Source organism: Anolis carolinensis, chromosome 1, assembly GCF_035594765.1.
Source record: "Anolis carolinensis isolate JA03-04 chromosome 1, rAnoCar3.1.pri, whole genome shotgun sequence".
Taxonomy (NCBI): domain Eukaryota; kingdom Metazoa; phylum Chordata; class Lepidosauria; order Squamata; family Dactyloidae; genus Anolis; species Anolis carolinensis.
In genome coordinates this window covers 268,488,462-268,513,224 of record NC_085841.1, presented here as the reverse complement: position 1 = coordinate 268,513,224, position 24,763 = coordinate 268,488,462, and the positions used below count along the sequence as shown (strand labels likewise).

The following is a 24,763-nucleotide window of genomic DNA, read 5'->3' as shown; positions in this document are numbered from 1 at the left end:
GGAGCCCCCAGTGATGCCACGGATTAAACCACTGTGGAGCGGAGTAAGCTCCCGCTGTCAGCTCCAGCTTCTGCCAACCTAGCAGTTTGAAAACATGCAAATGTGAGTAGATCATGATTTCATTACTCATATATATATATATATATATATATATATATATATAGATTATCAATATGTCTACGTATGTGAAATGAAACCATCAAGACAGGCAAGCCTGCCCTGAGTAGACCAAAACATTGTGAGCCTTCTGCAGACATTATTTATATCAGATATTATCTACATATATCAGGCATGGGCATACTTGGGCCCTCCCTCCAGGTGTTTTGGACTTCAACTCCCACCATTCATCACAGCCTCAGGCCCTTTCCTTTTTCCCCTCAGCCGCTTAAGGTAAATATTCCAAAACCTGAAACATTTCTGTTCCCCCAAGTATTTCGGGCGAAAGGAGACTGAGGGCGCGCCTATACTGTAGAATTAATGCAGTTTGACACCACTTGAACTCCTACGCTCAATAATATGGAATCCTGGGAGTTGTAGTTTTTCAAGGTCTTTAGTTTTCTCTGCCTCACCAATCTACAAATCCCGCGATCCTGTAGCCCTGATCCGCGGCTGTCAAAGTGGTGTCACAATCGAATCGGTTCGATCATGTAGACGCGAGCCCCTCCCTCCACGCTTTCTCGCTGCATCGCCTGAGCCTTTCGCGCTTGGCCCCTTTCCGCGCATGCGCAGTAAGCGGGATTTCCCCCCCTTCCCCTCCTCTGCCTCCCTCCTGACGCAGCGATTGGCTAATCCCTTTACTGCCGGAAAGTCAACATGTCCCGCGTGTGGAGAAGCGGCGGCGGCTCACCTCGGGCCAATCGGGGCGGCTCTTACTAGTCAGGGCGGGGCTGCCTCGGCCAATGGGAGGCGGCCTTGTTGAGGGCGGCGCAGCCCCGAGCGAGCCTGTGAGAGGGTTCAGCCAGGGCGCTGGTGCTGGTGCTGCGGCCGTGAGGAGACGCCGAGGCCGGGCCAGGTGAGGACGGGGCAGCCGCGGGGCCAGGCGCTTCGGGGTGAGGGCTCTGTCGGGCGGAGGGGCGAGGGAAAAGGAGGCGGTGGGGCCCGTTGCTCTCCGCCGCGGCCCGGCTGACCAGGAGGGGGAACCAGTGGGCGGGTGGGGCAGTCCCAGCGCGGGCACCATTTTAAGGAGCGGCCACGGCTCCCGGAGGCCCCTTCTGGGTCTTAGCCCTCAGGAGGGAACAGGCCCGGCCCGGCCCTCCTCGCTTCCTTCAACTTTCCGGGCGTTTCCCTTCGGCTCAGGCCTCGTCGCCTTCCGCCCTAAGCCCTTTCCCCGCCTCCCTTTTCCTCCGCCATGTGGCCGGGGCCTTCTCGTCCGTCTGGCCTGGGGCAGGCCCCGCCGCTTGACAACGGGCCGCGAAGTCAAGGCGGGGACTGGAAATGGGCGCCCTGAAGCGCGACGAATCGCTCGAAAGCACAGCCCGTAGCACAGTGGTTCCCAACCTTTCAAAAAACAAAAACAGGGCCCACTTTGACCAGGGCTCACTTCACCAGGGACCATTTTCATCAGGGACCACTTGACCAGGGCCCATTTTGGCCACCCAGCCTCTGCTTGAAAACCTCCAGAAAAGTAGAGTCCACCACACTCTGGGGAGGCAGCATCTTCCACTGCTGAACAGCTCTTGCCTTCAGGTTGTTATTCCTGATGTTCAGGTGGAATTTCTTTTCATAGAATCATAAGAGTTGGAAGAGACCTCATGGGCCATCCAGCCTAACCCCCTGCCAAGAAGCAGGAAAATCGCATTGAAAGCACAGATGGCCATCCAACCTCTGCTTTAAAGCCTCCAAAGAAGGAGCCTCCACCACACTGCGAGGCAGAGAGTTTCACGGCTGAACAGCTCTCACAGTGAGGAAGTTCTTAATGTTCAGGTGGAATCTCATTTCCTGTAGTTTGAAGCCATTGTTCCGCGTCCTAGTCTCCAGGGCAGCAGAAAATAAGCTTGCTCCCTCCTCCCTATGACTTCCCCTCACATATTTATAAATGGCCCTCATGTCTCCTCTCAGCCTTCTCTTCTGCAGGCTAAACATGCCCAGCTCTTTAAGCCGCTCCTCATAGGGCTTGTTTTCCAGACCATTGATCATTTTAGTAGCCCTCCTCTGGACACATTCCATCTTGTCGACATCTCCCTTAAGTTGTGGTGCCCAGAACTGGACACAGTATTCCAAGGCAGAATAGAGGGGTAGCATGACTTCCCTACATCTAGACACTGTACTCCTATTGATGCAGGCCAAAATCACATTGGCTTTTTTAGTGGCCACATCACATTGTTAGCTCATGTTTAACTTGTTGTCCATGAGAACAATTCCTGAGGTTTGAATCCATGGCTTGGTTATGAACGTGCATGTTCTTAACATGAATACTTAGTCTGGGACCTTTTTTCACACACAAGGTTCTGTTATAGAATTAGAGTTGGAAAAGATCACATAGGCTATCCAATCCAACCCCAATCTGACAACCAAAGCTCTCCTGATAGATGGCCATCCAGCCTCTGCTTAAAAATGTCCAGAGAAGGAGGCTACTCCATTGTATTCCACTATCAATCAGCTATTACCACGAGAAAGTTCTTCCTCATGTTTAGGTGAAATTTCTCTTCCTACAATTGTCAAAGCCTTATCAAAATGCACGCTTACCATCCCTGATTTTCTTTGTGTTAGCACTTGTCCTGGGACTTCTTTTTTCATCCTGGTGTCTTATACTCTGCTTGCTTTCTTTTGCACTTTGGCTTTGTTATGTGTAGCCTTTGCAGGAGGCAATATCTTACAGGCACAGATATATAGTTGATTTATACTCTGTTGGTGTTGGGGAAATAATGTTAGATTAAAGATGTACAAATACCTTGAGCTTAATCAGAATTGATTGAGTTTAATCATCATGGATCGGAATAACTTCCTAAACAAGTGGATTCATCCAGCTGTTTCAACTGATGTGAAATAAACCTTGTTTTTCAAGCATTGTTGATCAGAACCTGGGAGCAGTCTTATTCACTTTATTATTTACTTAGGACTATATTGCTAGGACTGAAATACTCCCATCTAAAGAAAAGAAAATTTATTCCAAAATGGGGCATGTTATTAATTTACCTTAGAATGATATGAGTTGGAAGAGACCCCAGGACCTTCCAGTCCAACCCCATTCTGCCATACAGGAACATGCAGTCAATGCACTTCTGACAGATGGCCATCCTGTCTCTGTTTTAAAATCTCCAGAGAAGGAGACTCGACTATGTTCCAAGGCAGTAATCTTAATATGATTACATTTTTCTGTTCCTGAAAAAAACAGGTTCTATTTCCTGCTAATAATAAAATGCGTCCCCTTTCTGTAGAATGGTTTCAATTGCTGAAACTCTCTCTGTGCTCAGCATTTTTCTTCAACTCAGTTTAAAAACCGGGGATGTGGACTGAATATGCCTCTGATGGAATGCTTAGATACTCTGAATATTGTTCCACTATACATTATTTCTCAAAATGTTTCCCAATGAAGATAGTTTTCTGAAAACCTACATGAAGCTGTAAATTTTGCCTTTTGAGCATGGTTATAAGTCTTATTAAATATTTATAAGATGATGATGTCAAAATGGTAATTGTATATTTATAACCACACAGTACTCAAATTTATTACATATTTTTGGTATATTGTGTGTAGTTGGCTAGGCATAAGCCCCACTGAACATAATGGAACTTTATTACTACAAAGTATGTTTAAAAAATCCTACTTTTATTTTCTACCCATTGCTCTTTTAGGTGAAGTTGCACAGCAGTGAGGGCAGCAGTTTTTAGTAATGTTTGACGTCCTATAAAAATGAGCATATGGCCCTTAAAGAGTTCTGGTTTAAGCATGTCTTTATGGGGTACAGTTTCTGCTTTCCTACAAAAGTTACTGAATCTGCCCTGGTGGCACAGAGGGTTAAACCACTGAGCTGCTGAACTTGCTGACCAAAAGGATGAGCTCCCGCTGTTAGCCCCAGCTTCTGCCAACTTAGCAGTTCGAAAACATGCAAATGTGAGTAGATCAATAGGTAATGCTCCAGCAGGAAGGTGACAGCGATCCATGCAGTCATGCCAGCCACATGACCTTGGAGGTGTCTGGACAATGCTGGCTCTTCGGCTTAGAAATGGAGATGAGCACCAACACCCAGAGTCGGACACAACTAGACTTAATGTCAGGGGAAAACCTTTACATTTATTTACCTCCTCTGCTAGAAAGATTAATAATAATAGTGATGATGTTGATGTTGCATGTCACAGGAATGCTGCTAAAATGAGAATACCATATCATTTTTTCTTCCCCACCAACATAATGCAACATCATGCTATCATTATAATGTGCAGTCAAGGATAGTGACATAAGGCAGGATATTCTTAATGTGATAACTGCTAAAACATTGTAGACATCATTCTCAGTGTCAAGAGTAATGGAATGGCTAGATGAAGATTATACTTTAAATAAAATCCCTCATATAAATGCATATCCTAATTGCAGTAATTACTATTTACAGCATTACCACTCTTTACTTGTTTACCTATCTTATTAAGTTTTCTCCTCAAAATGTCATTTTTGTTAATTGCCTTGAAGACAACTTTTATTTATGGTGACCCTATGACTGAAATGCTTCCAGGAATCATTTTCATGTAATTAGGCCAAAACATGTCATACTACCACCAGAGTTGGGGAAGATTATCCTATCACTTTGAGAAAGCACGGGGAAGCTGTTTTTGGTCAAAAATATAAGAGGGTTTTAAACAAAATGTTTATTACAGAAACATTTGAGTTCTGAATTGCAAGAGTAATGACCTGCCATTTGGTCTCTGAGGGGTTGCCATAAGATGACAGGTGATTGAAGGCAAACATAAGTTTATTGTTGTTGTTGCTATTTAGCACTTTCACTGTACAAGTAAAATAATAACAAAACAGTTTGTGGTCCTCAGGCTTACAATCTAATGAAGACATGACACAAAAGGAAAAGAAGATGGCAATGTGGGAGGGGATTTGGTCCAGCAGCTATTGCCTCTGACCTCAGGCTTAATGAAACAATGCCAACTTCAACTCTCCATCTGAGGCCAGGACTGGGATGGAGGGAGGACCTTTCCTTTGGTTCTGAGCCTAAGCATAATGGAGCTCTTCTTGCCTCTTCTCTCTCTCCAAGGCCAGGAAAATGGCATTTCGGATGGATGGAGGGCTTTCATCTGCTTCTTGGCCTAGGCATGAGAATTCAGCTTTCCAGAATTCCTAGTTCCAGAACACTTGATTAGAATATTTCCATAGACTGTAAGTTCAGTAAGTGGAGCAATACAGAAATTACCCGTAGTAACTTCTGGATCATACGTGTGAAATATAACAGTTACACACATAATCTATAAGAATGATACTTTGTCACCCTGGTCAGTATGTTTAAACATTTGTAATTAATTTCTTTCAGACAGATAAAAGATCTTACAGATGGCAGATAACAGGTAAGTTTTTAAAACTGTTCTTATAAGAGCCAGCACTTGATTTTTTTGGTCAAAATATATTCAGGGATTCTAAAATATGTGGACAGTCAGATCTCAGAAGGGGCATATCCTATGTGGTATTCCTTTCACAGTACTGCTTCTGTATGTTTCTCACTGCACAGTTCTTAATTTGGAAGAGTAGCTATAAAATTATCTCTTCTATAGTGCTTATTTAGAATGTTTAGCACATACCAAATTACATGTATTCAATACAGTGCATCTTAGAATGCTAATATCTCATTCTTTAGACTTGCCTTATGGTATACATGATGAAAAGAAGGGCCAGTAGTGTTTTTGAGGCAGTTAATGCTTTAAAAAAACAATTCTTACTACTTTACTTGTGACAGACACAAATGTCAATAGAAAATTATACACAAGTACGACAAAATATTATGACAAAATATTATATTTAAGGGAACTCTCTCAAATATAGAATCACTTTATATATTTCATTTTATATATTTCATTTTATATATATTTCAATTATATTGAAATAGTTTTCAAGACATTTACTACACCTTTGTTACATATTGATCACTTACTGTTCACAAAGTAGTGTGAAATCTTTGGTTGAAAATCTTCAGAAGTATATTATGATTTGTGCACTATTCATTTTGAAAATAAAATTGTTCTTACCTGCTCCATGCAGGTTATTGTAATTGATAGATTCTCTGGATGTGTCCTGAGTATCAGCTGTTTTGAATTTTTGTTCTGGCCTGATTTTGGTAAACTGGTGTGTGGGTCTGCATAATTTTTACTTGTTTTGGTTGGCTGTGTATAAAGAATTGACTGGTTCACCTCTGGGACAATTAATCTGTTTTGGGAGAATCTTGTATACTCCTGAAAAAAAAAGCTTCATTGGATTTAAATGAGTGTATAATTTATTTCCCAGTTCATATATCTCTTGGTTGCTCAATCTTTGAGTGGTGGCAGTGCAACTCCAGGAACTCTTAATACACTATCTTGATCGATTTCATAAATGCTTCAGACCTAATTTTGGCACAGAAATAGTGTTGATTGTCCTGATAAAGTAATCAGCTTAGTAGTGCCTAAATGGATAACCTCTGTAGGAAAAGTCAAGAGACCCTCTTGTATCCTAGTGCCTTAAGATATTATCAATTGTGAGATCTTTTTTGTTTAGTTTTGGGACTTTGTGGCATGGTGCTACAACAGCTGCTTCCAGTGCATTGTGGCAGGGAACTTCTATTCCTTGAGCAATAGACTCTTACCAAGTTACATCTTGCTCTTCATTCTTTTAAATGTCTGTACAAAGCTTCTGGGAGTTGTCATTTGATTGTTTGAAATGAAGGGTCACTGGTATGTTGCTGTTTTCCAGCATTGTTGCTGTTTGTCACCTGAGTCAGATGAGGTTGTGGAAGTGCTGAGTTGATGCCTGGATTTAGTAATGGGGATGGAGATGAGCATAGTAAACTTAATCCTAAAGCTTAATCCTTATAAGACACAGGTCCTGTGGGTATATTGTTCTTTAGTTCAGAGTGATCGCTCTCAACTGGAATGGATGCTGTTGTATTCACTAGAAGAATAAATGTGCAATTAGGTGTATCCAGTTTTGTCTTTATAGTCCTAGTACGCTTCCAAACAGGCCCTATATCCCAGGATCTGATTCCAGGGTTTCAGCTTTAAACTGGATTATATGAGTCCCCAGATAATCTGGGATAAACAGAAAACATGAGATCAGATCCTGGGATATTGGGTCTGTCTGGAAGAGCCCCTAACTGATTTTTGGAGTGAGTACACAGTGCCTTTTGCAGGCTTAGCTGCTGCACTTGGTACAATCTCTCCTGGACTGAGGTAGTCAGATGGTGGTTCTTAGTACTCTGGCTACATCCCATCTGGATTACTTCTGTTGTTATATGTAGGTCTGCCTATTTAGAGTGTAGGGAATTTTCAAATGAGTAATTTGTAATTTAGGAGCCTTTTTGGCTGGAGGGCAAGATATATATGTTCTAAATAAATAAAGTGATGCAGCAGCTTCAGTTCGTATAGAATGCAGTGGCTGGAAATTTGACAAGATTCTGTCTTGTCATTGTTAAAGAGATTATCTGGCTGCCATTTTGTTTTTGGTCATAATTCAGAATGTTTATACTTCATCTTTAAATTGTTTAATGGCTCTGGGACCAAAGTACTTGGAGTGCCTCCTTCCATACAAACCTGTCTGCAGTGGTCACTAAGATAATCAGGCAAGGCCTTTTTCCAAATAATACCTCTAGTGACAGGCAAGTGATAGGAGACTTTTAGTAGTAAAACCCCAGCGTTATAGAAAGAATAAATGGTGCATCAAGGAATTTTGAATTGATATGAGTACTGTAATAATATGCACTCAATGTCTTTACTTTTTCATTTGCCAATCTATTTGATCTCTACTTGAAGATTTAAGAAATATCATTTGATTTGAAGAATGCTCTTTTGTGGGCTGTATCTTTGTTTCCAACACTAAGATCTGCATTTTATTGTTAATCCCAACTTCAGTGGAGACACTGACTCAATATATTTATCATGTCAGAAGCAAATTGAGGGTAAAGTTATAATGTAATTTAAAAAAAATAAAAAATAGAACCTTGGTAACTCCTTACTAACGTAAGTTGCATTTACTTAGTGATGTCTTTTAGCTGGAACTTACAATTGGATTTTGTTTTAATATTTTCTTTACCGGTCTTTTTAACATTGTAAATTAGCAACTGGTATATGATTGTTGACATTTTCCTGGCAAGCAATTTGAAAATCAGAGTTCCATGGGAATATGTTTGTTTATGGAACATAATGTGATGAGACTAACAGGACCTTTAATATTTCTCCTAGGCACAGAGTTTGCAACATTTAATAATGCCTGATAAATGCTTTTAATCCTTGTTGTACATGTTCATTTTAATATAAGATAGTAAAGTAATGACATCTCAAATTAAAGGAATATGGTTAGACATTTCAGTTTTAATACCTATAATATTTACAAATGCTAATTGTTAGAGTAATATTAATACATACATATATATATCAAATATTTTTCAGTAAAGCAGAAGATGCTGCCTCAGATTCAGTGGAAGCTGCTAAGGGTACAGGTGACAAAAAAGGTAACTAATTAAAATGCAATACTTCGGGATATAGAAATGAACAGAAACTGTTCCCTGTATGGGCAGTTCTCAAGTTACAAACAAGACAGGTTCTGTAAGTCGGAACATTTTAAAAGTGTAATTCCAGCCACATATATTTATAAGCAAGCTTTGGACAGCATAGGGAAGGGTTAACACCCCTGTGGTGTTTGTTTTTCTGTCTGTGCCCCTGTTCAGAAGATTACACCTCACTTTCTGTCCCTGTGATAATTGGATTTTGAAAAATATTGAGTTGTTGTGGAAACAAGGCTTGGTGAGGAAGCTTCAGTTGAGACACCTTTTCCCATGATAACTCTCAAGAGTGAATTTTCCTTCCGAGGGGTATATTTCTACAACTTCCTATTGTCTCTCCCCTCTTCTTAATTATCAAAAGACTTGTAAGTCGGATGTTTGTAACTCGGAGACTGCCTGTTCAAATTTTACTTCTTTAAAATACAGTTGGCCCCTACATTCATGGCTGTTTGTTTTGCAGTTTTGATTATTCACAAGTTCAAAGCTGTTGCTTAACTTGCTTGATTTCTTCTCCTCATATCTTATGCTGTCAGAGTTTAAATCCCTTTCCTGGAGATCCACCTCCTTGCTTCACACCTACTGCTGCTAAGATTTAAACTTTCTACCTCTTCACCTCATACCTTTTGCTTCCAAAGTTGAAGCCCCTTTTTTGATGACCCATCTTCTTCCCTCACAATTTCTGCTTCCAGAATTTAGAGCATTTTTGCAGGGATCCTAGGCCTCTGATACCGGTGAATATCTGTGGCTGACTGCATCTGAAACAATGGGAAAAACAAGTGTTGTCTCTGCCATACTGATTTTTAACTTTTACCCTTTTCTGCATCCATCTCTGGTCCTGCTTGCAGAGAGAGAGAGAGGCAGTAAAAGAAGCTGTCAAATGAACAGTGTTGGAGACACAGTGACTGTATATTTTATTCCTTTGAGTGTTATTAATAATAATAATATAATAATAATGCACTTTATATTCTGCTTTATCTCCCTGGAGGGATTTAGAGCGGATTACAGTACACATATAGACAAACATTTGATGTCTTTTAAACAACAATGACATACAATGCACGTACTTTACTTGTATGTTACAAACTTTTGTGCCTTTTATATATTGAATAATAATTAAGGGTGTGACTGTTCCATAACTCTGTAATTTTTTTTAGAATTATGATAAGACGTAACTCTTCAGACCTTATTTGGGGAAATGTTTAGTGTTGGATATTAACGAATCCCCTAGGCTTTAAGGATAGGACAGATTAAAATAAAATAAAAATAGGTTTTCATTGTCAGGGACAATAAGGGAACTGAGAAAAATGTATAGATTTTGACCATGAGCTTCATAACCTCTAAAAGCTTAAGGTACTTTTTAATGCTTTCTTCATTAGCAGTTTGGTTCAAGTGAATTTCTTGTCAGTGGTATTTTGGGAGCATAATATTACAGAGCTAGACCAAAACTAGTCAGTTTTAAGTATTACTGCTATCCAAAGAAATTCCTAATACAAGTATAAAATTATAGCTTTACTGTGCTAATTTGAGTATTACAATTTCTGTTGCAGAAAAGTTAGCAGACCAGGTAATGCAGAATCCACAAGTCTTGGCAGCTTTGCAGGAACGGCTTGATAATGCACCTCACACTCCTTCCAGTTATATTGAAACGTAAGTTTGGGAAATATGATGTGACTTAAGTTAGAAATGCGTCACTGACAGTTGTGGTCTGCTGAAGACATTTCAAGGAGAGCCCCAGAACTTTTCTAACTTCTGTATAAATACATGGGGCATTTCCCAGGTCTTTGGAGTTTCTTTTTAAAGCATGAAGAAGTCTTACTTTAAAGTAATGGATTGTATTCTGCTGCTGAATAATGGTGAGCACAGCTTTGAAATGCTACCAAGACCAATTGGAATGTGTGGACACTAGACAAAAGGTAATCAAAATGAAGGGAAGGTTATTTGTTCTCAATTAATTACATTATGTAGTGCTATTACTTATCCTATTAATGCAGTACAATACTTTAGCTTTCATTTTCTGGCTGTTTTCCAGCTTTGATACACATTTTCAGGTGGTGTGACTAGAAATGCATATAATAGTCTGCCCCAAATCTGCATTGACCTAAATTCATTTCTGTGCTGGCATTGCAATGTCAGTGTAACAAAACTTCACTTGTTCTGTCATTTCCTTGCAGTTCTTTCCTGAAAACGAGTTCTGGTGAAGTTATCCAATTCTCCAGAAGAGGGTTTTGCAAGTTATGGAAAGTTGCAGTGGAAATGGAAAATAGTTACCCTTCTCATTCTGCTGATAGAAGCAGTTCCATGAGTGGATAGCTTTTGTTCCATGTTTTTGAAGCCTTGGTTGTTAATACTCACTATCCCTTTTTACTGTCTGTGACCATTGTTTAAAAAGCATTACTACTCATGAATATTGAGGTGTTTTTGAACTGAATCGAGCATGCACTTTGAATTCTGAAATAAATCCGGTTCATTTTGCATTATTTTAATTTTCTGGTACTGTCAGTTTAACTCTAGAAGACAAACCACAAATATCCTGCCCCCCACTCAAATTGCATCATGGTGCTATAGTAGCTGTGCAGTTCCTCTCTCTCTTGGTGCTGCTTTTCTTCCCAGAGCAACATAGTTGACACAGTCAGAACTTTGCACAAGCAAGTTTCATAGAGTTGTGGATAAACTTGTAAACATGTGTCTGCTTCTATAATAATTTGAAATGGAATGTATCGGTGGTTCTCAATCTGGGGTCTGGGGACCCTGAGGGGGTCATGATGTCACAGGGGGTCTGTGACAGATTGATGAAATTTTACTTTTTTGCAGTTAAATATGAATGAGTGAATGAATGAAAGCAAGCTGGAAAGGGAAATTGAACATATCAATTTTCTGTGCTTCTTTTGGAAAACTTGGCTTTTTTAACCTATTGCCTCAATTAAAAACAATCAGAAGTAGAAATTGATTATGAGAGTACGATGTGGGAAATGTATTTCTGCACATGCTGAGAACATGCAAGTGAATAATGTTACATGGCAGAGAGGAAGGATGTGACATTTCTTGATATTGGCAGACAGGAGCTGCAGGATAGCAGTCTGGTTCCTTAAATCTTGAGTTAAGTCTTGGTAGTCCACAGCCACAAAATGGATTTAAAGAAAGAGGGCCATGATGAAGAAAAGATTGAAAACTACTGGAATATACATTTCAATTTCTCCAGGACTAGTCTTACTGATAAGCATATATTGTAACTCCAAGTCAGGTGACTATTTTGTCCCATATCAAGCAGCTTAATGCAGTCACAAAATTTCAGTTTTGCCTATTGGTGCTTTTTGCAACAGTTATTAACAAGAGGAAGGAAGAAATGTACTGAAACTAGGTGGGAATGTTGGATGCTATTACAGTACGAATTTAAAAAAAATTTTGTTCCTAGCTTACCAAAAGCAGTCAAAAGAAGAATTGATGCCTTGAAACAACTACAGGTGAAATGTGCCCATATAGAAGCTAAATTTTATGAAGAAGTTCATGATCTAGAGAGAAAATACGCTGCTCTCTACCAGCCTCTCTTTGATAAGGTAAGCTGAGAGGATACATAAATTTACCAGGCACTTTCTACCTTTTCTTTCTGGGTCCCCCTGGGGGAGAAGAGCGGTATATAAATTAAATGAATAAATAAAATTTAAAAAGATTAAACAGTTGAACTTTATAATCTTTATAATCTGTGTTGAGTAATTCCTATATTTCTGTAGTATGTATCTCTATAGCAGGCCTCTTCAACCTTTGGCCCTCCAGATGTTTGTTCCTCCAACTCCTAGAAGCCCTAGCCAGCTTGTTCAGTGGTAAGGAATTCTGGAGGGTATTCAGTGGTCCAAAACATCTGAAGGGTAGCAGATTGAAGTGGTCTGGTCTATAGCAAAGCTGTTCTCAGGTTTTTTAGGACTTGGGTACCAATATAATAGTTTGGGGTTTTTTTTTTGCATTTACAAATGAGATATAAGAACAGCAGAAAGAAAGGTTTCTTTGCATAACTTTATTATGTAAATTCATATACATATATTTTTGCTGAGAGTAACACATAACTCTAAATTGGGGTACAACTTCATTATGTTTTTTAAAAATCATCTTACTTTGCTTTTTCTTAACAGTAGCAATGAATTATTTTACTCATCCTTATCAAGTTCAAAGTTGAGCTACTCCACTGCAGTTAAATATATATTATGTTCTGTTTTTAAGGACAGGAGGGATGACTAAAACATCTTTGGGTTTTGCTATGTTAAAACAAATGCAAATGAAAATGGAGTCAAAGACAACTAGGTTTACTATGTTCAGCTCTTGTACTTCGATTAAGGATAAATTCATTTGAGCATGCTAGAAGTATAAGAATTAAAATATCTTATTGGTATTTCTTCTGCATAAGTAATTGATATGGTTAATAATACAGGAGGACTACTGAGAATTAACACATTCTGTTTAGTTTTCTGTAACACTATTACATTTCTGTTGTAAATGTAGTGTATTCTGATATGTGACTATTTTGTATACGATTTGCATAGCGAAGGGATTTTATCACTGGCTGTGCTGAACCTACAGATGCAGAGGCAGAATGGCACAGTGAAAATGAGGAAGAAGAAAAGTTAGCTGTAAGTAAAAAATAAGTAATTTTAAAGCTAAGTTTGAACATTCTTTATGCTCTTTTAATGAAGTAAAATGAAGGAGAAGGCTTGGAAACACTTGACCTTATGCCTCTCTCTTTAAAACTTCAGAAAATAGCCACAGGTTCCAAAGCTTTCCCTGTTGAAACTGAACATTTCCGTTTAGCTTTGTTCTAATGTTGTAATTTAATAATTTGCACTGTTCGTAACCTGTTGATAGCATCTTCTGTTAATGGGTTCCATTCCAGTGCTACAACAAAACCCAGAATGAGAAAAAGCCAGTCATTTCTGCCTGCCTTTCATCTCTATTTTGGGTGACACTGTGCTAAAATAAGAAGATATTCATTTTACATACATTGTTTATGTGTTTTTTTTAAAAAAAATAATCAAATTTACATTAAATTACTGAGTTATTTGGGAGTTATGTTCTGATCTTCCTAATCAGTAAACATTTTCTGCAGACTACCAAATTCCTTCTTTTCCCAACTTAGTGAAGCAACATACATTTATCAACCAGAATTCTTAAGAATACAGTAGAGTCTCACTTATCCAAGCTAAACGGGCCGGCAGAAGCTTGGATAAGCGAATATCTTGGATAATAAGGAGGGATTAAGGAAAAGCCTATCAAATATCAAATTAGGTTAGGATTTTACAAATTAAGCACCAAAACATCATGTTATACAACAAATTTGACAGAAAAAGTAGCTCAATACACAGTAATGTTATGTTGTAATTACTGTATTTACGAATTTATCACCAAAATATCACGATATATGGAAAACATTGACTACAAAAATGGCTTGGATTATCCAGAAGCTTGGATAAGCGAGGCTTGGATCAGTGAGACTCTACTGTATATTGGGAGTATATGAAAAGGCTGGTGCAGGTTGCTCAATGGCTCCTCCTGCCTGTGGGAGTGGCTAGATTACCCATCTGTCTGAAACCAGATCCTTAGCTCACTGATTTCTGAACAATCTGGACTCTGAAGTAGAAAACAGAACCTGGCCTCAGATTGTAGCTTGCTAGGAGATTAAACCCAAAATGCCAGTAATGTGAAATAAGCCACAGACCAAGGCATCCTGGTAGTGTAAGTCCTCTCACTGGTATGTAGAGCCAAGCAGAAATGAGTGATACATGACCACTCTTGCAAATAAAATAAACTAGATTTATTTGCAATATAATTCTGCTTTAGCTTCTCTCCAAACATTTAATTATATGTCACCCAATTGAATTGAACACTTGAAGAGAAAATTAACTAGTCCACTTGTGGAAAATTCTCAGTTCAAAAAGAGGTCTTTGTTTATATGGAAACTACAGGCTGAGCTTCCCTTAGTTGGAAACACTAAATGTGAAAACCTCCAAAACCTCAAAATTTTTGCTGCCTACTTCTGACTTTGGACTTCTTTTGTCTCTCAGAGTCTCTTTAGGCTGGTGATTGGTGGCAAAAAGAGAAAGAAATGGTAGGAGGTATGGACTTGTGTTGAGCTCTGTGTTTATGTTTCTGCCATTTCACAGAAGTTCAGTCTCTCCAGCCTCAAATTACATACATGATACAATTAATGAAAAAACAAGCTATTTCTAAAGTATACTGTATTTCAAAATCCTATATAAAGAAAAGGATATGCAACCTGTACCTGTTTGAGAAAGAAGCCTGATTTTTAAGTGTCCTTGCTCACAAGGAACATGAATAGGGAGCACGAATGGGAATTTTTCAGGGTTCTGATCAGATGAAGTATGAACAAGAGCATCTGGTCTTCAAGCTAAATACATTTCCATGTGAAGAAAGTGACAACATGATCAAGAGAGGGTAGATATTCTCATCCTTTGCATGTTGAATCCTACTGTGTGAGCAATGCTGGAATAAGGCCCACATTGTCATACTATCAAGTCACTTCATTTAGCTTTCTAGTGAGCTTAAAAGTGACAGTGATCTTTGTTAAACCTTCCTTCCCCATGAAGATACTATCTGTTTTTATTGTTTTATATTGTTTTTAAATTATGGATTGTGTTTTAATGTATGTTGATACTGGGCTCATCTTCATGTGAGCCGCCCCGAGTCCCTTCAGGGAGATGGGAGCAGGATGTAAAAATAAAGTTATTATTATTATATTATTATTACTATCTGTACCACCCCCCCTTTCTTGTTGTGGAATAATACTGTTCTGTTAACAATACACAGAGTTATTTGTGTTGTGGATAGCATAGCCAGTCAGGAAGTGTGTGGGAGCAAAACACAACACTGTGGAATTCTTCTGGCTGCCTGTTCCAGCTTTAAAGGAACTAATGGGAAATAATTAAAAATGATCAGATAACCAGGCACGAAAAATTTCAGGTGTAGTTTGGCTGTACATTTTTAAAGTTCTTTAAACAAACAAGCACACCAGACCATTAGAAACATTGGAAAATAAGGACAAGACATTTAGGAATATAATTAAGGCACTGAAGGAAAATGGTATTAAAAGGATTGGGGACCTTATGGACCCCAATGGAGAAATATTAAAGTGGGATAAAATAAAAGATAAATGTGGCCAAGGGAACTGGATAGCATGGTTAGGTTTGTCCAGTAAAGCCCAGGCCATGAAAAGAAGAGAAGCAGGTGAAACCCCCCTGGATAGAATAATTAGAAGGAAATTAGAAACAGATAAAGGAATGATTGGGCTATGGTATGATGTACTAATTACCTTAACTTATAATACAAAAGAAACGCTTACAGAGATCTGGAAACAGGAAAAAAACTTTACTGAGAAACTAATTGGGTCATGGATCAATAATATTCATAAAATTAATCATATAAGGATCAAAGAAACACAAAGGAAAATAATCACAAAATGGTATAGAACCCCCCTACAATTGGCTCATATAACGGGAAGTACCTTGAACAAATGTTGGCATAAACGTGGGGGAATAGGTTCAGTCTCCCACATGTGGTGGGACTGTAGAAAAATTCAAATCTTTTATAGCAAAATAAGAAAAGAAATGGAAGAAATTATAGGGAAAGAATTAATATGGGACAAAGCCAGATTTATGTCCCTCACAATAAAGGTAAGGGAAGATAACAATAATTGGACCGAGATTCTAAAATATATGACAGCCGCAATACAAGCCACAGTAGCCCGAGGGTGGAGGGATGAGACAAAATGGAATGTAGAAATTTGGTGGTCTTATATATCAGAATATATAATCAATGATTTCATTAATCAAAGGAAAAGAAAATATACAAATTGTCTAAAAGAACCTGACTGGTTCAGGAAATGGTCAGTCCTAATTAACAAAATTGATGGAAACGAAAGATACACCACCTTGAACCAGGCGTTCCACACAGTTAAAACGATACAATGATAATATATTGAATTGCTGTTCCAGGGGGGAGGGGGAACGGGGGAGGGGAGGGGGGTGGGAGTTACATTCCAAAGGATCGTTTAAAATGTCATTTAAGCATTACTTACTTTTGGTATTATGTATATTGAAATAAGACATGCATCGCTAAAATTTTGTTAATTGTTGGAATGTAATAAAAAATTTTTTTTAAAAAAAACAAGCACAGCACTGCTTTGCGTTTTTAACAGTTAGTTAGCTTATCTGCTCTTTGATCTTACAGTCACTCCATTATTTCCTTTTACTCTGCGTCACACAAATAAATGCTCACAGGTATGTAGCGATACAAGGAATTGGTGAAAAGATTTAATGGTTCTTGTGATCATTTGATGTATTGCATTCCACATAATATTTCCAGCTCCCAACAGGGATTTCTGGAACAGGCTTGAAAAAAGAACTTTGTAATGTTGTTTAGAGTTTATAGTTAGGAAACAAAAACTTTTTGGAGTAGGTTGAGACAAAAGGGCATAGTTTCTGTCACCAGCCCCTTCATTTGAAGTCATTTGTTCAATTTCTAGTCTGATGGACACAAAATGTTCTATGTTTTGTATTAGAGGGATGGATTATCTTTGGTAATAGTGTAACAACTCTTCAATATTTAGTAAAGGGAAAACCAGTCTAATATATTTGAGAAGATTTCATCCCAAACTTTAAATCTAATATGTGAATCTTTCTTCCGTTTCTAGGGAGACCTGAAAAATAAAGTAGTAATAGAAGAAAAAGAAGCAGGAGCAGCTGAAGAGTCAAATCCTAAAGGAATCCCAGATTTTTGGTTCACAATATTTAGAAATGTAGATATGCTGAGTGAATTAGTACAGGTAATATATTAAAACTTTCCTTATATGTTATGTCATCACAATTTGAATATTGAATATGTTTATATACATGTTTATATAAATGTTACTTAGCTTTATTCTGACTTTACATGTTTTAGATTTTTAAAAGGCACTTTCTTCTTTATGTTAGTGAAATCAATTCTCTTTATTTGGTACCTCCTAGTGTTTGTATATTGTGTTGTGTTTCGCCTGTTATGTCTTTACAATAGATACAGGCAGTCCCTGGGTTACAAATATCCGACTTACAAATTACTGATAGTTAGGAATGGGGGTGAGACAATGGGACGTGAGAGGAATCTCCTCGGAAGGGAAATTCACTCCTGAAAGAGTTTTCAGGAGGTGTCTACACTGTGAGGCTTTATCACCACAACAAGCTAAAATTTTCAAAATCCATTTATCATGGCGATTGCCATCATCTCTCTGTCACGCCCAAGGCAACGGAGCACTAAGAACCGACACACGGAGGCCAAAAACTATCTAATATCTTTATTAAGGAAATATGTAAGAATAATAAAAACAAGTAGGAAATGTAGTCCAATAAAAGACCTTTCAGGGATGGTCATATATAGTCCAAAAATATATTGTCCAATATTTTATATTAGAGTTCAAAGTTGTAATTCCAAACCGAAACACACTCTATTTACAAGCAATAGAGTGGGGAAACGTCCAAAGATCTTTCCAAAGTTCAAAGTAAGTCCACGGCAAAAACTGGGAACAAGGCTTGATACTAGAAACAAGGTCCAAGGCTGGAAACACGGCAAGATAGTTCTCGAATACTTGGCTAGACAAGGCAAGGCAATGGAACTGGAGTTGCAGACTTTACGAAGTCTACACTTGGCTGGAAACACGAAATCACTCCTGAAGCTGATCTGTTGACTCCGCACGGAATCCTCCGTGTCGGGCACTTTTAACTAAGTCTCATCTTCCTCAAAGCAGATGTCTAGAGCTTCCTTTCCCAAGGTAAAGAGAAGCGAAACACATCTCCCTCCAGATGCGTTCCTCCCTAGAATTTCCCAGGGGAACATAGCTAATTAACGTCTTGTTTAGCTGCTAATCTCAAGCTTCTCTGAAACTGCTCTTTTTCTCCCCAACTCGCAGCATAGGACTGTTTCCTAGCAAAAGGGGGGGAGGCAGTAGGAAAGGCCTGCTCAAGGTCTTTTTTAATGGGCTCTTGGGTAGAATCATTAACAACAGGCATCTGGAAAAATTCCGTCTCTTGCTAAGCCGGCAAAAACCCCATGTTTTCGTCATCATCAACCACGATGGCGCTGGGATCAACTCCAAGTCCCATGGGACATCACACTCTCTCACACACACACGTATTTGGCTAGAGTTAGACTTAAAAATGTGTGTGTTTCAACTTACATACATATCTACAAAACATATTTTGTTCATAACTTGGGGACTGCCTGAATGTATTCGCTTGTAATGGAAGACTGACACTTAAGAAGTGCAAGGCATTTGTTTCATTTTATTAATAACTCTTACTTTATATTTAGGAATATGATGAGCCAATTTTGAAACACCTGCAAGATATCAAAGTGAAATTTTCTGAGCCAGGACAGCCAATGGTTAGTACTGTTTTAAGTTGTGATGTAGTGTTAGGTGGCATAATGGTCCCTTAACGATTTGTTTATGGAAGCTTCTAATGTATCTCTTAACTATACTTAAATGAGTAAGAATGAGTTTCTCAACGTTGTCTCTTAGGGCACATTATATAGTGTACTTATCATAATTGCATCATCTGTTTGCTATTGATGTTTCACGTGTTACGGACATAATTTGAAAAAAAATCTTTTAAACAACATTTAAATATGTTTTATCTATAGAGCTTCTGGGTCTTTCCTAGTTCATCATATTACACATTTATGGGCTTAATCTTGTTGCAGATTTTAAATCCTCATCAAGCTCTTTTTTGGAGCTGTTTCTGCAAAGGTTTATAAAAGCTGAACTTCCACCAATAAGATGATTGGGGGAAATAGAATAGAAAATATTGTCTCAATAGGTGCTATTTTTACTTGACGGACTTTTGTGCACAAGTTCAGTCTGTGTTCTCATAATCCATTGTATTGGGAAAATTCAGTTGTTCAGCCCATTATTGAGACAGTTGCACAAGAATATATGGCCTCACTTTCAGAAAGAGAACAGCAGCATCTTTCTCTGTAATATATTGCAATTAGCTTCATGTACACTGAGGGTACTATATAAATAGATGATAGTGATGATAAAAATAATACCAGCTGTTGGATGTAACTTCCCTTTTTGAGATATCTAAGCCCTTCTAAGCTACTGAGATTTTCATGGTCCCCCACAGCTGTTAGGAAGACTCATAAAGACCTAAGTCCAGTTGTTAGGGACTTCGTTGAGACTAAATTAGAGGCATCATGTACCGTATATACTTGAAGATAAGCCGAGTTTTTCAGCCCTTTTTATCAGCTGAAAAAGCTGAAAAGGTCATGGTCAAGCCAGAGGAGTCTGGAGGCCGTTGCTTGCAATAGATGATCTATTTATCTCTCATCTTACCCTCCCTTATCAGTGTGTTTACTTTTCCAAAGCCTCCCTCGCTCTTAACCAAGATAATGTTTTGAAAAGGAAAATAAGCCCTTGCAAGTCAGGAAGAATAATACATATATTATGTGTTAATCTCTGAAATATTTGTTAATCTCTGAAATATTTGTTAATCTCTGCTACAGATATGTAGGCACTTCCTCTTGCAAGCCTTTGCAATGCCTATGTACTTAAATATTTGTATCTCTATATATTAATTTTATATATGAATTTCCCCTCATATGTTTGCAAATCTTTGCAAATCCTATATACATATAGATATCTAGAGATTTCCATATACCTGTATGTCTGTAGCTATTTGTATACATTATTTTTATATATAAATTTTTGCCCCACATGTTTGCAAGTCTTTGCAAATCCTATGTAGATATAATTATCTATATAGAGAGAGATGTCTAGATCGATATATATGAATATAGATATATAGGGCTTTGAAATACTACAGGGGAAATGCGCACACACACACATAGATTTCTAGATAGATGCAGGAGGGAAATGCACATATATAGAGAGGGTTTGCAAACGTTTCAGGGGAAATGCATATGTGAAATTAGTATATATAATGATAGATCTGTATCTAGCTCTGCATTGTTTATATAGGCATTGAATGTTGCCTGTTACTATGTTGGAAGCTGACCTGAGTTCCCATGGGGAGATAGGGTGGGATACAAAGGAAGTTTTGTTGTTGTTGTTAAGGTATTGTTAATACCATATTGTTTTTGTTGACCTTACTTTTCCACTTACAGAGCTAGTTTACTGTTTTTCTTTGAAATACGGTAAATATTCAAAAATATTTAACTTGCTGGTGCTTCAATTAATGTAATTTTATTGGTATCTATTTTTATTTTGAAATTTACCAGTAGTTTCTGCATTTCCCACCCTTGGCTTATACTTGAGTCAATACGTTTTCCCAGTTTTTTAGGGTAAAATTAGGTGCCTTGGCTCATATTCGGGTCGGCTTATACGGTAATTGGCAACTTTATAAGTCAACACTTGTGTACATCTATTAATTCACTGTGTTTTAATTCTCCTTTGAGCTAACAATTACAATGAAGCCAAAATGTTTTAGCACACATATTCATGCTTTACTTTGATATGGGTTAATGTTGTCAGAGTGCAAAATTTGACGTCATTGAGTTATTTCAAGATAGAGCTTTGAAATCCCTGTGTGGATATTATTTTCCCATATAAACAGTCAAATGCTATGTGTACATTGTTTTTCCATATTCACAATATGTTACCAACGATTCAATTCAATGCTTGGTAAATGGGGTAATTTCATAGCAAACACATGGAAAAATGTGGAAAATGGTTATTTGTATTTTCACTTAAAAAGTGAAACATTTTCTGTCCTTGCTTAGTTTAAGCAGTAATAAATGGGTGCATCCTTTTTATGTGCTCCAGAAGGAGTCAGGGCCAGTCTCAGAGGTTTATAAGAATAAGGATGTTGTCATAATAAATATTTACATATATGTGATATATCTCAGAGATTAAAACCCTTTCAAAGATACTGACTAAAATGTTTTTAATAGAAGTTATTTGTAAGAACTGAAGAGGGCAAGTGTACTCAAGATTACTACCAATGATGCTTCAAATAGAGTTGAAACAGTATGCAGAAGGAAAAGTGGCATTAACTTTTCACCTGGAATCATACAGGTTTAATCATCGCAAAATGATAAGAGTTCCAAAGAACTCCAACTTGAGAAAGAGTAGGTATACTTATACACAAAATTGATCCCTCCTGAAAGTGGTAGAAGCTGAACAAGCTAGAGACTCTCCACTGATAGCTCATTTTGCTGACAACTGAACCAGGGATTCTGATTTGTCTCTTTCCTAACAAGCCAGAGTTTCTGTGCATCTTGGTACCTTATTAATATCCAAAAGAATACAAAAACCTGTACATGAGTTGTTACTCTTCCAATACTACATATATGTGTTCATTTCCCTCATTCCCTGATTTATGTTTTTCTATTTCTAAACCATCTGCAGCATTACATAGATATAAGATTACCAGTGGGATGGAAATCTAGACTCAAGTATTAAAGAAAGTCCTCCCTTGGATCACTCAATAAACAAAAATATTCTATTATTTTTAGAAGTATGTATATGAAGTGTATTTATAGCAGTTTATTCAACTTACCCATTGATTTTGCTGAGAAAGCACATAAATAAAACACACAACAAAACACAGAATTAGGTGACTAGCTGTAGTGTAACTAGCCTAAACTGGCAGGCAACTCTCAAATCTAAATTCATATTTTTGTTAAATTTTTTATGATGTACTATTCACAGCAGAGCTTTCCAAACTCTGTGTCATGACATATTAGTGTGCCGGCTGCAGCGTATAGATGTGTCACATGAGTATTACGAGAAACCTTTGCTTATATGAAATAAGAGGTAAATTAGATATATTTAAGAATATAAACGTTTTTCATGAAATATGATGTGTCTTCATACATTTCGTTATTGCAATTTATGTATGCGTCTGTCTCTTACAAGGGATTGGTTTAACTTCCAGTTTGCTAGTAATATTGAATTGCTGTATCATGAAGTGATGCATTCCTAAAAAGTGTCACTAACATGAAATGTTTGGAAAGCTATGATTTACAGTTTGATATAAGGGTGTATGCATTGTATGGAGACATATATGAGCTTTAATATTATGAAAGAGATGTTGCAATGCAAATACAGACATTCCCTGAGTTACCAATAGCTGACTTGCAAATGACTCATAATTCAGAATAGGGGGTAGGACAACAGGAAGTGAGAGGAATCTATCCCTTGGATGGGAAATTCACTCCTGAAAGAGTTATCATGGAGAAAAGTGTTTCTCCACTGAAGCTTTCTCACCAATTCTTGTTTCAACATTTTTTTTTCAAAATCCAATTCTCACAGGGACAGAAAGTGAGGTGAAATCTGAACAGGGGCACAGACAGCAAAACAAACACCACAGGGGTGTTTACCATCTCTTATTTTATCCAAAGCTTTTATCTATCTATCTATATCTGGAATTATACTTAAAAAGTACTTGTTCCAACTTGTAAACAAATTCAACTTAAGAACAGACCTACAGAACCTATCTTGTTCGTAACTTGGGGACTTCCTGTATTGCATACAATGAACAAATGTTGACTTTCTACCTGCTTGAAAAACGGTGATAACTATTTTAACAATAATGAACCTCTTTCAGTCTTTCACACTGGAGTTCCACTTTGATCCCAATGACTACTTTACTAATTCAGTCTTGACAAAAACCTACAAGATGAAGTCAGAGCCAGATAAATCGGATCCTTTTTCATTTGAAGGCCCTGAAATTGTTGACTGTGAGGGGTAAGGAAACATTGTAATCTGAATTATATTTAAATTTTCTGAACTTTCTGAACTGTAGTGTTACACATAGATAAAACACATAAATGTTACACATAGATAAGACTTTTCAGGTTGTCCACAGTATCACTTCAACCATTTTTGGTTTCCTAGTCTGGAAAATGTAATGATATTTCGTCTTTATTTCAGAGGACTACCAAAGTATCAAATAATATGTAATACTAGGTTTAATTTCTGGATTTTTCATCCCAAATCTTCCAACATCCTTTAGCCACTTTTGACCTTGATCCAAAGCTGAGTATAAAAATCATCTTTGCATTGCACTGTAGTACAGTTGTACATCCAGTGGAGTTAGTCTTGGTGCCAGTTTATATGCTTCAATTTGTGTAGTCTCAGGATGTGGACAGGATACTTGGAGAGGTGAGAGCCGCCACATGTATACTGAATCCTTGGCCTTCCTGGCTTCTGGCTAAGTGGATATGAGTAGCAATGTAGCCTTAGTGCAGCAAGAGATTTGCCCACTCTGCCTAAAAGGCTGTTATAAGGCTGTTACTAAAAACGGACCCCAGTATTCTGCATTGTGATTAGCCAGTCTGCAATATTTTGTTTTTGGGCAAAATTTTGGAACGTGTGATGGTCTCTTAAATCCAATCATTTCTGGATGAAATGGATTATCTAGATCCATTTCCATCTGGCTTCCAGCCTAGTTATGGGATAGAGGCAGCTTTGGTCTCTTTAGTAGATGACCTGCACAGGGAATTGGACAGTGGGTGTGTGTCTGTTGGTTTTGCTGGATTTCTCAGCAGTTTTCAATACTATTGACCATTATTTTGGGCTGCTTCTCTAGGATGGGGCTTGGGGATACAGTTATGCAGTGGTTCCAAGGACAGGCTCAGAAGGTGTTACTGGCGAACTCCTCTGCGATGCACTGGCTGTTGTCAGTAATGGACTGGATGAGGGCAAACAAAATGAAACTTTATCCCGGCAAGATAGATATCTTCCTGGTCAGTTGAAAGGTGGATCAGGAAACAGGGACTCTTTAAGATCTACAAAAGGAGGCTTTCTCTCAACCCTGCCACAATCCCAAGCTTGTTTGATAGTTACATGAGAGAGATCCTTCCTAGTGACTGCTGCCATCCCCTGGAAATCCCACCTGCGGGAGTCTAGGCCAGCTCCTTCCCTGATTTGTTTTCATTGGCAGGCAAAGGTGTTTTTGTTTCAACATGATTTTAATTTATAAACAGATAAATCTTTCAGTCAGGATGTTCTGTTTATTTTGTATGTCTTGTGTTCATTGTAAATAATTTGAAGATTTTATGATGTGATTTTAATTGTTTATAAA

General features: G+C 38.0%; 1 protein-coding gene and 1 non-coding gene across 6 annotated transcripts in view; both read left to right on the top strand.

Moving 5' to 3' along the window:
* Window positions 1-857: 857 nt before the first annotated feature.
* nap1l4 (nucleosome assembly protein 1 like 4) overlaps window positions 858-24,763 on the top strand; it is a 51,929-nt gene continuing 28,023 nt past the window's right edge. For 2 of the 5 annotated variants that reach the window (XM_003214816.4, XM_062967647.1), the window contains exons 1-9: window positions 859-1,012; window positions 5,472-5,505; window positions 8,572-8,633; window positions 10,232-10,331; window positions 12,097-12,238; window positions 13,217-13,303; window positions 17,377-17,508; window positions 19,026-19,097; window positions 23,285-23,424. In XM_003214816.4, coding sequence (XP_003214864.2) covers window positions 5,492-5,505; window positions 8,572-8,633; window positions 10,232-10,331; window positions 12,097-12,238; window positions 13,217-13,303; window positions 17,377-17,508; window positions 19,026-19,097; window positions 23,285-23,424 — 749 coding nt within the window. In that variant the 5' untranslated portion in view covers window positions 859-1,012; window positions 5,472-5,491. Of the gene's footprint in view, window positions 1,013-5,198; window positions 5,321-5,471; window positions 5,506-8,571; window positions 8,634-10,231; window positions 10,332-12,096; window positions 12,239-13,216; window positions 13,304-17,376; window positions 17,509-19,025; window positions 19,098-23,284; window positions 23,425-24,763 lie in introns of all 5 variants that reach the window. The other 3 variants (XM_008107792.3, XR_010001916.1, XM_008107789.3) reach the window with 3 other exon arrangements.
* LOC134295801 (small nucleolar RNA SNORA54) lies at window positions 13,510-13,638 on the top strand. The gene has a single exon (XR_010002407.1). It is a non-coding gene; the product is annotated as a small nucleolar RNA SNORA54 (small nucleolar RNA).